The 13,578-nt window shown below is 52.4% G+C and overlaps 1 protein-coding gene across 1 annotated transcript in view; it reads left to right on the top strand.

Moving 5' to 3' along the window:
• The window catches only part of Alk (ALK receptor tyrosine kinase), a 723,531-nt gene that overhangs the window by 681,509 nt on the left and 28,444 nt on the right, over positions 1-13,578 (top strand). The window contains exons 14-20 of the mRNA XM_021217650.2: positions 4,865-4,996; positions 5,670-5,814; positions 7,265-7,447; positions 8,687-8,785; positions 9,281-9,433; positions 10,737-10,841; positions 12,243-12,429. Of these exons, the coding sequence (XP_021073309.1) occupies positions 4,865-4,996; positions 5,670-5,814; positions 7,265-7,447; positions 8,687-8,785; positions 9,281-9,433; positions 10,737-10,841; positions 12,243-12,429 (1,004 nt within the window). The remainder of the gene's footprint in view (positions 1-4,864; positions 4,997-5,669; positions 5,815-7,264; positions 7,448-8,686; positions 8,786-9,280; positions 9,434-10,736; positions 10,842-12,242; positions 12,430-13,578) is intronic.

Genomic DNA, 13,578 nt, shown 5'->3' with positions numbered 1-13,578 from the left:
CAGGCAGTGAGGGTTGTCTAGACAGCAGCTGTGAGCCCCAGACAGGCCAGTAGTTGTCTGCCTCCGGCCTTGCAGTGTTAGGGGGGTGGTAAGACTCCGCCACTGCTGGCTATGCTGGCAGGAACTCAGGTTCCAGGACGGCAGATATCCTGCTTGGGTCAGGCTGAAGCACAGCTTTGCAGGGGCAGATCCCAGGCAAAGACCTGACAGGCACAGCACCTTCTCCAACAGTTGTCCCAGCAGCCTGGGGGCACGCATCTGGAGCGGGGACCTACCAAGAAAGCTGTTCAGTTCCACAAAAGAAGCTCAGCTCCAAAGAGCCAAGTGCTGGGCTGTGTAGGATCAGGAAATTGCAATTGAGAGCCTCTAAGTCGCCCCACCCCCACCCAGTACGTCCGCCCTCCCCTTCCCCCACCCCCCATTAACAGAAAGCCTGAGAACCAAGCCTGGTGGGCACAACCTCCCGTCTGAGAAATGCCTCCACTCCAACTTTTATTTAGGAACTATAATCAGGATTTTGCAGGCTGTTATAATATATTAAGTCATTAAATTACAGGCTGCTGTAATTTTCACAGGAATTTATTGAGTGCTAATGTAATTCTTTCATCTAAGCAGAAAGATCGCATTGACTTCTGCAAGGGACTTTTACTTGATTGGATTGTAATCAGTTATGTCTTTTCACAGGACTATGTCTTTTTTTTTTTTTAATTCAATTGTAATCTACTTGTTCCTCTAGGTTGCTGCACTTTATCATTCTTATTAATCAACCTACTTGTTCTCAAACTTTGTGCATACATAGGGACAGTTCCCGAGAGGGCAGGAGGAGGCCATCTCAGGCATAAGCAGAGGGAAGCGCCCTCTGCTGGTTGGGCCAGGCACGCCATGCACACTTGCATATGGGAAGAAAGTGATGGGTCCTCTTACACTCTCCCTGTGGGTCCTTAGGAGAGGAGGGCCTGCTGTCTTCAAGCATTATCTCCTCCCACAGTTTCCACTGGGGAAAAAAAAATGAGAATGAAGTGAACTTTAAAAAGTAAGCTGCTGTTTAGCTGACTTAACTGCACATTTGTGGGAGGCTCTCTACCTGATGCCTGGCCATCCCAAGCTCTAGGTACAGGAAGTTGGCTCTAGCTGCTGCTGTAAAACACTCCTTTACACACAGAGAGAGAGAGACAGAGAGACAGAGACAGAGAGAGACAGAGAGAGAGACAGAGAGAGAGAGAGACAGAGACAGAGAGAGACAGAGAGAGAGAGACAGACAGACAGACAGAGACAGACAGACAGAGAGAGAATGAGAGAAAGAAAGAGAGAGTTAGAGAAAGAGACAGAGACAGAGACGGACAGAGGACAGAGACAGAGATAGATGGAGAGACAGAGAGACAGAGACAGAGAGACAGAGACAGAAAGACAGAGAGAGAATGAGAGAGAGACAGACAGACAGACAGAGACAGAGAAAGCCTATTTCCTACCCGACCTTGCCTCATAACATGAGTCCAAATCAGGCTTCCTCCACGTAAGCACTGTTGGAATTTTAGAGGAGAATTTCTTTACAGCAGAGGGGGGACCTGCTTCACATTGTGTACGTTGTCCAGTCGCGTCCTCATCGTCCTCCACCGCTTGATGCCAGCCATATCTCAGCAGCAACCACCAGAAAACATCTCCTGAAAATCCCAGACGCCCCCTTAGGTGGCTAAAAGTCACTGACCTAATGGCTAAGTCCCATACCCCCACCCACCCAGCAAACACCAGGAAGGCCAGGGCATTAGCCAGACCATCCTCTGTTCATTCAAACTGATTCAACACACAAACTGAGTACTTGTGTGTGCCGTCACCATCTAGGCAATAGGGACATTCAATGGACCAGAGAGATCTTACACACAAGGCACATTTATTCTAGCAAAAAGAGAAAGATTCGGCCAAGGCTCGGTCCCTGGGGTGGAAGCATGCCTGCGCACCCAAGGAGAGAAGCAGAGGGCCGGGGGGAGGGGGGGTCACTAAGAGGTGAGGGCCAAGGGAACAGGCTGGGCCAGGCCCCTGTAATGACATCCCACATCCTCAGAGCCAAATAGTGATGTAAAGATCATGCCTCCAAGGACTCCCCGTGCCTGCACCATGAAGTTTGGATCCCACGGGGACAAGGGAGGAGGCAAGTGTCAGATTCAAAGGGTACTACATTCATCCAGCCAGAGGTCCTGGTGGCTTGGACCATGTAGTCTAAGCGGAGGTGGTGGGAAGTGACTGGATTCTGGGCGCGCTTGGAATGTGAAATCTAAGAGGGCTTCCTGCCTGATTATATGAGGAGCTGAGAGAAAGAAAAGTCAAAAGAGCGACTCCAAGAACTGAGCACTGCAGTCACCCGCCAGAAGATACGGCAGTAGGGGGCGGCATGGGCTGGACTTGTGCCTGCAGTCCCAACAAGTTGGAGGTCAGCTGGACCAGCCTACTGAAGTTCAGGCTAGCCCCAGTTACAAGAGAGACTGTCTTAAAACATGCACATGCATGCATGCTCACATACGCACGCGTGAGCACGCACACACACACTGAGTAGATCTGGGAGCAAGGTGAGGAGGTCAAGGTCAGGCACACTGACTGTGGAGATCCCGTAGCTATGGACAACAGCTATGGGCAACACAGGTCGACAGCTGGGGTTTAGAAGTGATCCAGGGAGGAGGATCTAAATAAGAATAAAGATCACACTGGCTGAGGTCACCTACGGTGTGGTTCAGATAAAGAGGAGGAACCAAGGATTGAGCCCTGGGTTCCAGAAGAGAAATTAACAAGGAACAGGGAGGAAGGGAGGACTTGGTGGTGGGGGAAGTCTGAGGAGTCTGGTGAAGAAGTACACCATCTCCACTAGAGAGATGTTTGCTGAGAACGGATCATCTCTTAGGTATCTTCTTTCTGACTTAAGGGACGCATGGAGCAGGGACAGTTAGCCGGGCCATCCTCAGGCTCCCCTCCCCTTGCCCCCACACTATTCCAGCAGTCTCCAGGATCATTCCTCAGAAAGAGGCACCTCCAGGATGTGGAGGTCACACTGCTGGCTGCCAGAGGAGAGAGAGAAGGGGAGACAGGTCTTGAAGTGGATCTTCTCAGCTCTGCTGCTTCACTCGGGGCAGCCCTTTGATTTATAGTTGGAGGCAAGTCCAGGACCCTGAGAGTCTCATCGAAGTACTGCTCAACTGGCAGCCCCCATCCTCCCTCCCTTCCCCTGGACCCAGCCTCTGGGCACGCACCTTGCCACCCTTGCCTGTCCAAGGCCACTTTTCCAGCAGTTTTCCCGGCAGCTGCATATACCTGGGGGAAATGTTAGCTCTACCCCAGTAGTCCGGAGAGTCCCGTGCACACTAAATCCACTCTAAGAAATGTCAAATTACTTCCATCATTAAATCCAAAACGCCATAAAAAAAAAACCAAATCGCATCTCAGCCGTTTATCTGGAAATTTCTCGAGTACCCACTGCTGGCACTCCTGAATACTTTAGCATAAGGAGTGACTCGAGATGGATTGCCATGTCCACTGACTGGTTATGCAGCAGCGTTTGATGAAAATTTGATGTTTTATTGGCTTTTATTCCATTAAGTGGAAGAGAAGTCATTTTCCTCTGAGGTCAGGCTGGTGTTTAGGGAATTCATCTGAGCCGCAGCGGCCACAGAAGGTGTGAGTGTTCTTCAGGCAGTAGCCTCTTCCTTCCAGGATTCCAGGATTTTATGTTACAGACATCCCAGCATAATTCCAGAAACCTCCACATCCCCAGGAGCCTGTGGGGCCCACAAGTGACTCTAATGTGATACTAATTCAGCCACTTATCCATCCTTAACAAGTATGGCACACAATGTTAGTGGCCAGCCTGCATATCCATGCAGCCTGTGATTTATAGTGGCGCCGTCCCCATCCCATACCTGAGAACCACAGCGGCAGTCACTCAGAGTGATGACGGATGTAGCTATTGGATTCCAAGGTCCATGCCCTCTCCTACAGGCAGCCAGGGGGCTCTACCTGGGGGCTACATTCCAGAGATTTCTAGAAACGAGGAAAGGGACTTTAGATGGAAAGAATAATATGTATAAGATGAGGGAGACATGCCTTTCCCAAAGGTGAGCTGAGGATGCAAATTGCACAGTGGGTTTTGTTTATTTGTTCTGTGTTTATTTTCAATTCTTCTCACAATGTTCCAGAACTGTAATGAGGGAGAGACAGAAGACAGTCAGACAGAGGCAGAGAGACAGACCGACCAAAAGACAGACAGAAAGACAGACAGACAGACAGACAGACAGACAGAGGCAGAGAGACAGAGATCTCAGTGGCTCTTCACTCCTAAGTCCAATATTGACCATCCACAAGGCCTGTGCCATGACCTGGCTGTCCACCTAATCTGTGTGTGCCATCCAGCCTCACTTCCCAGGGTCTTGGCATCCCTTCTGGGCAGCCACAGGATCCTAACTGGGCCCTCTGGACTAAGCTGGACTTTTCTACGTAAGACCTTTAAGCCTTTCCCTACCCCCCCCCCCACACACACACACACGCCTCCTTTCCTGTAGGTCATGCTACGCTTGGAATGACCTGGATTTTCCTTGTCTCTGCTGAAACCCTCCCCATACTCTACAGCCCAACCAGAAGCCACCTCCTGCAGGCAGTCCTCCCTGGCTGCACGCCTTCCCCCCAGCTTCCCTTACCCTTTGTATCCAAGCCAGCCTTTGTGGCCCTTTCTTAACACTGCTCAAAGTGATCACTGTTTGTGCGCATTTACTTCTGACTCCTCAGTTCGACCATAAGCTGTCTGAGAGGCAATCAGATCCTGCTGTACGCACACAAGGTCTCTGACTCGGGCACAAACCTACTGAGGCAGTCTTTGTTCTTGCAGGCAAACCAACTAATCCAGAAAGTCTGTGTCGGCGAGAACAATGTCATAGAAGAAGAGATCCGAGTGAACAGAAGCGTGCACGAGTGGGCAGGAGGAGGAGGAGGAGGGGGTGGAGCCACCTACGTGTTTAAGGTGCGGTCTTCTCCGAAGGACAAAGCAATGGCTGGAGCCCATCGTGGTGTTACAGTTCCAGAACAAAGCTAGACAGAAGCCCCTGAGATGGTCTATGTTGAGTTAACTGTGAGGACCAGAGGGTGGTTGGGTTTTTCTGCCTGAGAAAGGGTTCTACATTTGCCTTTCAACTTGTCCAGCCAGGCCTGACAGACTTTTTTAACCTTATCAAGCCAGACCACAGATCGTAAAAGGGGTTTCTAGCGGGGTGCTCCCCTGGAGGCAATGATGCTAGGTGGTGCTTATTCTTGAACTTGTGGGGATCCAAGAGAGGACTGAAGAAGGGAGGGAGAGCTGCAACAATGTCTCATCACCAGCAACAATGTCTCCCAGGGGCTTCAGGGAAGGGGCTGCGGGAAAGATCCTCCAGGGTCCAGCCCAGCTCATTTGTAACCTGTTAAGAGATGCGTACCCTGGTGGGTTCTTATCACCGCTTGAACCGCAACTCATACAAAGGCTGGTCAGAAGGGAGTTATTGTAACATCGATTCAGGGCCCGCAAACCACCACAGATGGGGAAGTCACCCCCACTGCCCTGCAAATTGCTAAATGGAAACATTTAAACTAGGGCAGAGGGTCTCCCTAATGGGACGCCTACCTCTGTGTCCTCATCTCCGAATGTCTCCCCTGGGCAGATGAAAGATGGCGTGCCCGTACCCCTGATCATTGCAGCTGGCGGTGGTGGCAGGGCCTATGGGGCCAAGACAGAAATGTTCCACCCAGAGCGACTGGAGAGTAACTCCTCCGTTCTAGGGCTGAACGGCAATTCCGGAGCCGCAGGTAAAGCCCCACCCCCCACCAGAAATTTCTCAGGGGTCCTGAATGCTGGGAGCTGTTCTTATTGATGCCAATATGGGGGAGCGGGGCGGAGGAGGCATCCTGTTGCTTCTGGAGCTGGCTTGCTGGCTTGAGGATTGCTGAGTAGCCCTGTGGAGGCCCGGAACCCCAACCCTCCAGTTTCTAGAACTAGCTGACAAAGCCTGTATGCCTTGCCTGGGAAGGGGCAGAGGGGGGAATCCATTCAGATTTGTTTGCCGTTGCTGTGAATTGGAGCTTCATTTTGTAAGCTTGGCTCCCAATTACTAACATCTAAATCACCTCTACCAGAGCCCTGCCCTGAACCTTTATGTCCCTCTACTATATTGTACTCTCTGGGCTTGGGGGACCTCATTCAGAAGATTGACCACCTGGCAGGTTAACTCTTGAAGTCCCAGGAAAGCCACTCTGTTCCTTCTGCATGGGTTTCCAGGGCCCATTGAGGTCAACTCCTAGGGGGTCATTGGATTCGATGTCCCCTGGAATGTCATATGGAGCAAGGAGGTGGATGGCGCACTGGTCTCGAGGCCTGGTGGGGGACAATCATTGTCATCAAGTGCTAGTGGCCGTACACAGGGCTTAATTCTGTCTGTCTGTCAGTTCTCTTTCCAAGAGCACAAGGCAGTCCCTGGCGTTCCTGAAGCAGGCTAAAGTGGCTACCATATCCCTCAGGCGTTGCCCACTCCCTGCTGAGCACCTCCACAGCTCTGAAACAGGCTAAGCCTGGCACAAGGCAGCTGGCAGACAAAGTGTTCTTCCTATGAGACTTAACTGGCCCCCACTTGGCCCTTGAGGAGTGTTTCTGAGCTCAGTCCGGTGGCTCTAACGTCCACCCTCAACATTTCTATTTGAATCCTATTAGCTCCAAGATACAGATGGGGGTAGGGGAGGGGCTCAGAATGAGGAGGTAATGGCCTGAATTTCATTCACAGCCAGCAAACAGTGAAACCCTTGGGGCTAGATAGAGCCTGATCCTGCAAGAAACTAGTGCATTGACCTTTGCAGGGGCCCAGCAGTTGCCTGCAGAGACTTGTTAGAATGGAAACAGTTAGTGAAGTGAGTGTTCACTTCCAGGAGGCGGTGGCCAGACGCTAAGAAGTTCCACCATCATTCTGCCTGTCCCCAGTGTCCCCCCCCCCCCCCAGTCTCTACTGAAGTGCACTGCCTACTCCTGAGCTAGAGAGCCCTGTCAGGAAGCAGGGAACCAGGCGCAACAACTTTATAGGCACATACTGTGGCTTAAGAGGTGTCACTGGCTCGCTACTCCTAGCTCCCGTCGGGCGCGCTGGGCCCTGGACCATAGCTAGTGGGAATGGCCCTCAAAGACCACCACATCCCCTTTCCAACTTCTTCAGCTCCGTTCTCCTTCTAATACCGCCCGCCCCTCAAGAGGCACGTCTCATTTCTCCTGCAGGTGGTGGAGGCGGCTGGAATGATAACACTTCCTTGCTCTGGGCCGGAAAGTCTTTGCTGGAGGGCGCCGCCGGAGGACATTCCTGCCCCCAGGCTATGAAGAAGTGGGGGTGGGAGACAAGAGGGGGTTTCGGAGGGGGTGGAGGGGGGTGCTCCTCAGGTGGAGGAGGCGGAGGATATATAGGTAAAGATGATTCGCGTTCTAGGTGTCACTCTTTCCCCTCTTAGTCCTAGGCTCCTCCCTCCCTGTCACCGTCCCGCCCCCACTGACCCGCCCCCTCCCCAGTGTAGACTGTGATGTCACTGCACGCTCCCCTCCCCTCTGCCTGGCTTGGGCCCGCCAGAGGTAGGGTGTTGGCTCCTGTGCCAGCATCCTGCCTCCAGGCTTGTGTAGCAACAGCATCAAGATCCTACGTGATCCTTGATCCCATCCCTCCCCCTCCACATCCCCTTTCAAAGCTGAACATAAAAGCTTTGGCTTCCCTGACGGTTCCAGGAACCACCCACCACAAGGACCAGGCAACCCTGAAGACCAGACTCTTTCTAGCCCCTACAGCTCATTTGGGGGGCCTGGCTAAGCCAGCATAACTGCATCTGGTCTAAGGTGTCACGTGGTCCTTGCTTTCAGCTTTCTGTCCAGCCCACCAGCTGCCTGAGAGCAGCACTGTCCATGTGGGTGGGAATTACTCCCAGAAGCCCCTGCGGGCAGCTTCAAACCCAGTCCTGCACCAACCAGCCTGCCCTTGATTCCCCCATTGCCTGGGGAAGAGTTTGCAGCTAAGAGACTGGCAGATGACACCCCCCCACACACCCGCCCCCAGATTAGGACACACTGCATGCCAGCACTGTGACTGTTCTTCGTGTATGTGTCTTGCTTTGTTGCTGTGTGGGAAATGCTTGTGCTCATCACACAAGCTTCCTTTCCAAGCCTTGGGTGGGTGGGAGGACCCTGGGGGCAGGGGGAAACCCCAAGATCACCCAGTCCCTGATGTAAGGAGGGACGGGAGCCTGAAGGCACAGTGGCTCATCTCCCCCCAGGTCCCATCATGACCCCCAAGTGACCCAAGCAACTCTCTAAGACACAAGAACGCACCCCAACCTCAAGAGACTACAACCTTCTAGACTCTTGATTACCTGCCACTTAGTACTGAGGCCTCAGCAGCGTGGTAGAGACTCCCTGGATGATCTGACTCCACCCCGCAAGGGAAATTGGCCCACACGCCCAGCATCTACAGAGTTAAACCAACGTATAGCCTCTGTGCCTGGAACCTCCCTTCCCTTGCCACCTCCCTGTTCCACAGACCCCACCCCCACCCCCAGGGACCCATAGCTTTGGCCATAACTGCATGCCTGTTGATGTGTGTGTGTGTTGAGACTTGGGCACCCACCTTTTGGGGTTCAACTCTTCTCTGGTTTGCCACAGGTGGCAACGCAGCATCAAACAATGACCCCGAAATGGATGGGGAAGATGGGGTTTCCTTCATCAGTCCATTGGGTATCCTGTACACCCCGGCCTTAAAAGGTACCCCCTCTACCAGGTGATAATACAAACTTAAGCCATTTCTTCCACCAACCCGGACATTGTATGGGGTCAGGATACCAAAGCAAGGCCATGGACCCCCACCTGCAGAAACAAGTCTTCCTATAGCTCACCTCATCATAGTTTGCGGAAGTTGGGGTGTGGGGCTGAACTTAGAGTATGAACCACCAGGCAGGCAGGACCTAGAAAGTGACACGAGAGTAGCTAAACACCGTACCAGAGCCAGGGACCTTAATTACAGGTCTCACCTACACACAGAAAACCACATACCCCCCGCTCTCAGCTCCGCTCACCCAAATATGCTTCCCCCAAACACGTGTGCTCTCACCTGCCGAGGCTACCTGGAACAGGGACCCCAAGAATCCACAGCAAGCAGCTAGGAGAGTTCAAAGGCAGGGGGTGGGAGGGACCTGAAGGTACAGAGTGACTGATCTTCCATGTTCAGCCTGAGACTGACCCCCCCCTCCTTGTCACCAGTGATGGAGGGCCATGGGGAAGTGAATATCAAGCATTATCTAAACTGCAGTCACTGCGAGGTAGACGAATGTCACATGGACCCTGAGAGCCACAAAGTCATCTGCTTCTGTGAACATGGGACCGTGCTGGCTGATGATGGTGTCTCCTGCATCGGTAAGGGACAACAGTCGGGGGAGGGGAAGAGGTCCAAAACTTAAGCCAACTGAACAAGCCCAGATGTTAAGTATCTTGCCTGTCTCTTGTTCATATTCTGGCAACTGGGCAAGGAGACCTTGTATGAAGGGGAAGACACCTGAAGTGGTCTCAGAATTCATTGCCTACTCCCTTACCGAAGCCATGAAGCAAACCCTGTGGCATCTCTACCAAGGGGCCAGACATCCCGTGACCACTCGAGTACCTACCAATGGGGGTCTTAGCACTCCTAAGACACCCCTGGGCTGAGGAATTTCAGAGCCAGGCCCTGTGCCTTTGAACTTCCTGTGTAAGGTTCCTGACTGGACACAGCCTTTAGCACACACATTTGATGAGAATGCTTTTGTTTTTTGAGTGCCCTCCATATTCAATAGCTGTTTGCTTTGACCACACAGGTAGAGCTCTAAGCTCATATATATATATATATGAAACAAGGAATGGGATGGCAAGGGACAAGGATAGGGAAGGGGAGGAGGGGAGGAAGAGAAGAAAGGAAAGGAAAGAGGAAAGGACTGGAGGGGAGGGGAAGGAAGGGAGAAGAAAGAAAAAGGAAGAAGAGATGAAGGGGAAAGGGAGAGGAGAGGAAGGAGAAGGGAAAGGGTAGAGACAGGGGTAGGGAAGTGAAAGGAAGGGAAGGGGAGGGAAGGGAAGAGGGGGGAAAAGAAGAGAGAGGGGAAAGGAAGGAAAGGCAAGGGAAGGGAAGGGAAGGGAAGGGAAGGGAAGGGGAGGGAAGGGAAGAGGGGGGAAAAGAAGAGAGAGGGGAAAGGGGAGGGGAGGGGAGGGATAGTTTTGTGAACAGAACATATAGTTTGCCCTGGATGGGACTCACAGGGTCTTCTCCTGTTCTAAGAAGTAACTCCACTTCTGAGGGTGTCACCAAAGGACTCCACTTCTGGGTCCTCCTGGGTATGGAATCAGTCCCCTAAGGTCCCCAAGTCTCTTCCATGTCCACTCCTGTTTCCCCCTCCTGTCCGCATCCCATCCTCGTGCAGCTGACTTTTGGGACCAAGACCCAGGATTTATATTCATCCTTATTGAATTTTCCCTCTACCCCGAAGCTACTTCTGGGATCCTGAGAGACCAGGATGAGCCTGCTTAGGGCCCGCCCATGGTCTCCTGAAAAAGGGAGGCGTGACAAGATCTCCAGAGACTGGAAACAGCAGGTGGCTTTTTCCAGCTGGGGAGGGTATTTCTGGCTTGAGACCTGCTTAGGGAGAGGAGAATCAGCATGGTGGTCAGTACCCCTTCCGGACCTGTCTTCCAGTGTCGCCCACCCCGGAGCCCCACCTGCCGCTCTCGTTGATCCTCTCCGTCGTGACCTCTGCCCTGGTGGCTGCCCTGGTTCTGGCATTCTCCGGCATCATGATTGGTGAGTGTGGCAGAGCAGCGGGGCTTCCGAAGGGGCAAAGCAAGTCCCTCGGGAATAGGGTCTTGGGATACACACACGGACGCCAACGTATCACTCTGCCCTGATAGGTCCCAGACTTGGCTACTAGTCCCAGTGAAAACAGAACCACCAACCCTCTACCCACCAGAGAATCTGCTGTTTCAGAAAGGAGTCTCTGGTGCTGATCTTTGTCTCTGTGTGGCCCCCTGGCTGCTCACAGGGCAGAGGTGGTTACCCTTCCGTGCCCCACACAAATGTAAAGATACTCTTTCCTGTACCCCCCCCCCATATTCACTGTCAGCTCCTCGGCACTTGAGGGCTCCATGGTCATGGCTGGGGCCGTTCCCTGTGTATCTGTGGCTCGAGCCATACTAGCCAGGAACACTCCCACTCAACCAGAGATTTAAAACTGGTTCCTGAGCCCCTTCCATCCGACCAAGGTGAGCCCATCTCAGGGCACAGAGGCTCAATATGGACCTTGTGGCTATAAGACTCTCCGATAGATAAGCAGAGAGAGGAAGCCAGGCAGAGGGAATGTCCCAGAAGCGCAGACTCGGTCATAGGAGACCTGAGATAACTCTGATGGCCATCCTGGGTCCCAAAATGGCCCCAAGAACCTCGCTAAAAACATCCTTCTGCTGTGTGGCCTCCAGGATCCCCCTAACTAACCTCTCCCCCATTGCTCCTTCATGTCTAATGGATCTCAGCCATCTCCCTGATGAAATCCTGGCATGTCTATCTGTAAGGCTAGTTTTAATTTTCGATTCGACCCAGTCTGGAATCACCTGGGGCGGTCATCTCGGTGATGAGTCGTCTAGTTTTAGGTGACCTGTAGACACATCTGTGAGGGGTTTTCTTAACTGGGCTAACTGACATGAGATGACCCACCCCAAAAGTGGCAGCACCATCCCCCCTACCCCCCCAGGTTCGGATGCTGGACTGTATTTTAAAAGGGAGAACGTGAGCTGAGTCCAGGTGTGCCTTTCTTCTCTGCTCTTGACTAGATGTGACCAGACCACTTCAGGTTCTCGCTGCCTTGCCTTCCCCCACAACGATGGACTATACCCTGGGTCTGTGACCCAAAGGAAATTCTTTGGCTCCCCTAAGCTGCTTGTGTCAGGCTCTCTTATCACAGCCACAGAAACAGACCCCCCATCCCTGACTGACACAGTAAAACATATACCCGTTATATGATCTAAGTGTCACACCGGTTTCCATGGTGAAGGGATACGTTAGTACGCTTCATGGCTTTGTTAGTGTGGTTAACAGTGATAAGGAAGCTTAAAGTTCAAAGTCTGGAGGAAGTGGCCTCTGCTGAGCTTCTGCTGAGCTTCGCCTGGTCCAGCCTCCCCCCCCTTACAGCGGACACCTGTCTGTCTGCAGTGTACCGTCGGAAGCACCAGGAGTTGCAAGCTATGCAGATGGAGCTGCAGAGCCCTGAGTATAAGCTGAGCAAGCTACGGACCTCGACCATCATGACGGACTACAACCCCAATTACTGCTTCGCCGGCAAGACATCATCCATCAGTGACCTGAAGGAGGTGCCACGGAAAAACATCACCCTCATCCGGTGAGCTTCCTGCTACTCCCCCCCCCCGGGGGGGCTGGATGGTTTCTCCGTGCCATGGCCTCCTCTAGCCACCAGGAGTCTGAGCAGCCATCCTTGGGTACACTCCTGGCCTCTCAGGGAGACAAGGTTTAATGTTCAGAGGCTCGTGGGAACGTTTGCTTATTTCAACACCCTGTGTGTTCATGCCATTGATGAAGTGAGACGTACATATCAAGTTCTCAAAGTCCATCATGCACACTGTTCAGAAAATGCCTGGCCCCAACTCTGTTCTCTGAGCACCCAAAGCAACCACGATTTCCTCTATCGCCCACTACAACACCCCGCAGCAAGGATCTGTCAATCACCTGTCCCTGTCCCCAGAAGTATCACCCTCTTTTAGACACAAGTCGTCCCTTACCTTTGTCCCTAACAGACACCAAGGACTCACTAAATCTTCACTGAGTGAATAAACTTTTAATTATCTTCATGAGTCCCTGGCTGGACCTGTATTTCATGCTTTATGTGTGATATAACACTATACCACAGAATGGATAGTTACAAAGAAAAGAGGTCCGCATGGTCTCAGAGTTAGGATCTAAGGTCTAAGACTATATTTGGTAATGACCTTCTTGCTGGCAAAGACAGATCGGAGCATCGGAAGCCACCAGGACCCGCCCATGGGATGCTCTACCCTAATGACCTTGTTTCATCTGAATCACCTCCTGTCACAACACTCATTTCCCACACTCTTAACACCTCACAGTCAGGATTGCTTTTCAGCGTGTGAACCTCAAACCTTAGCCGACCTGTTCTCACTGGAGTTCAGATAAAAAAAAAAATGGAGGCCCACTCACAGGGAAAACATGAGTTTCTCTAACATTCTCAGGGGCTATACGAGCACACTTAAGGGCCGGCCCCATGCTCAGCAATAGGTGGCCAACACAAATGAGCCCAGTGGTATTGTTGGAGGTTTTCTAACTCATAAGACTTTGCCTGGGCGGCGGCTGCTGCTGCTGCTGCTGCTGCTTTCTCCTCTCCCTCCTCCTCCTCCTCCTCCTCCTCCTCTTGATCCTCTCCCTCCTCTTCCTCCTCCTCTCCCTCCTCTTCCTCCTCCTCTCCCTCCTCTTCCTCCTCCTCTCCCTCCTCCTCCTTCCTCCTCCTCTCCCTCCT

This window comes from Mus pahari, chromosome 18, assembly GCF_900095145.1.
Source record: "Mus pahari chromosome 18, PAHARI_EIJ_v1.1, whole genome shotgun sequence".
Lineage (NCBI taxonomy): Eukaryota > Metazoa > Chordata > Mammalia > Rodentia > Muridae > Mus > Mus pahari.
The sequence above is the reverse complement of the archived record's forward strand: the minus strand, read 5'-3'. Positions and strand labels throughout refer to the sequence as shown.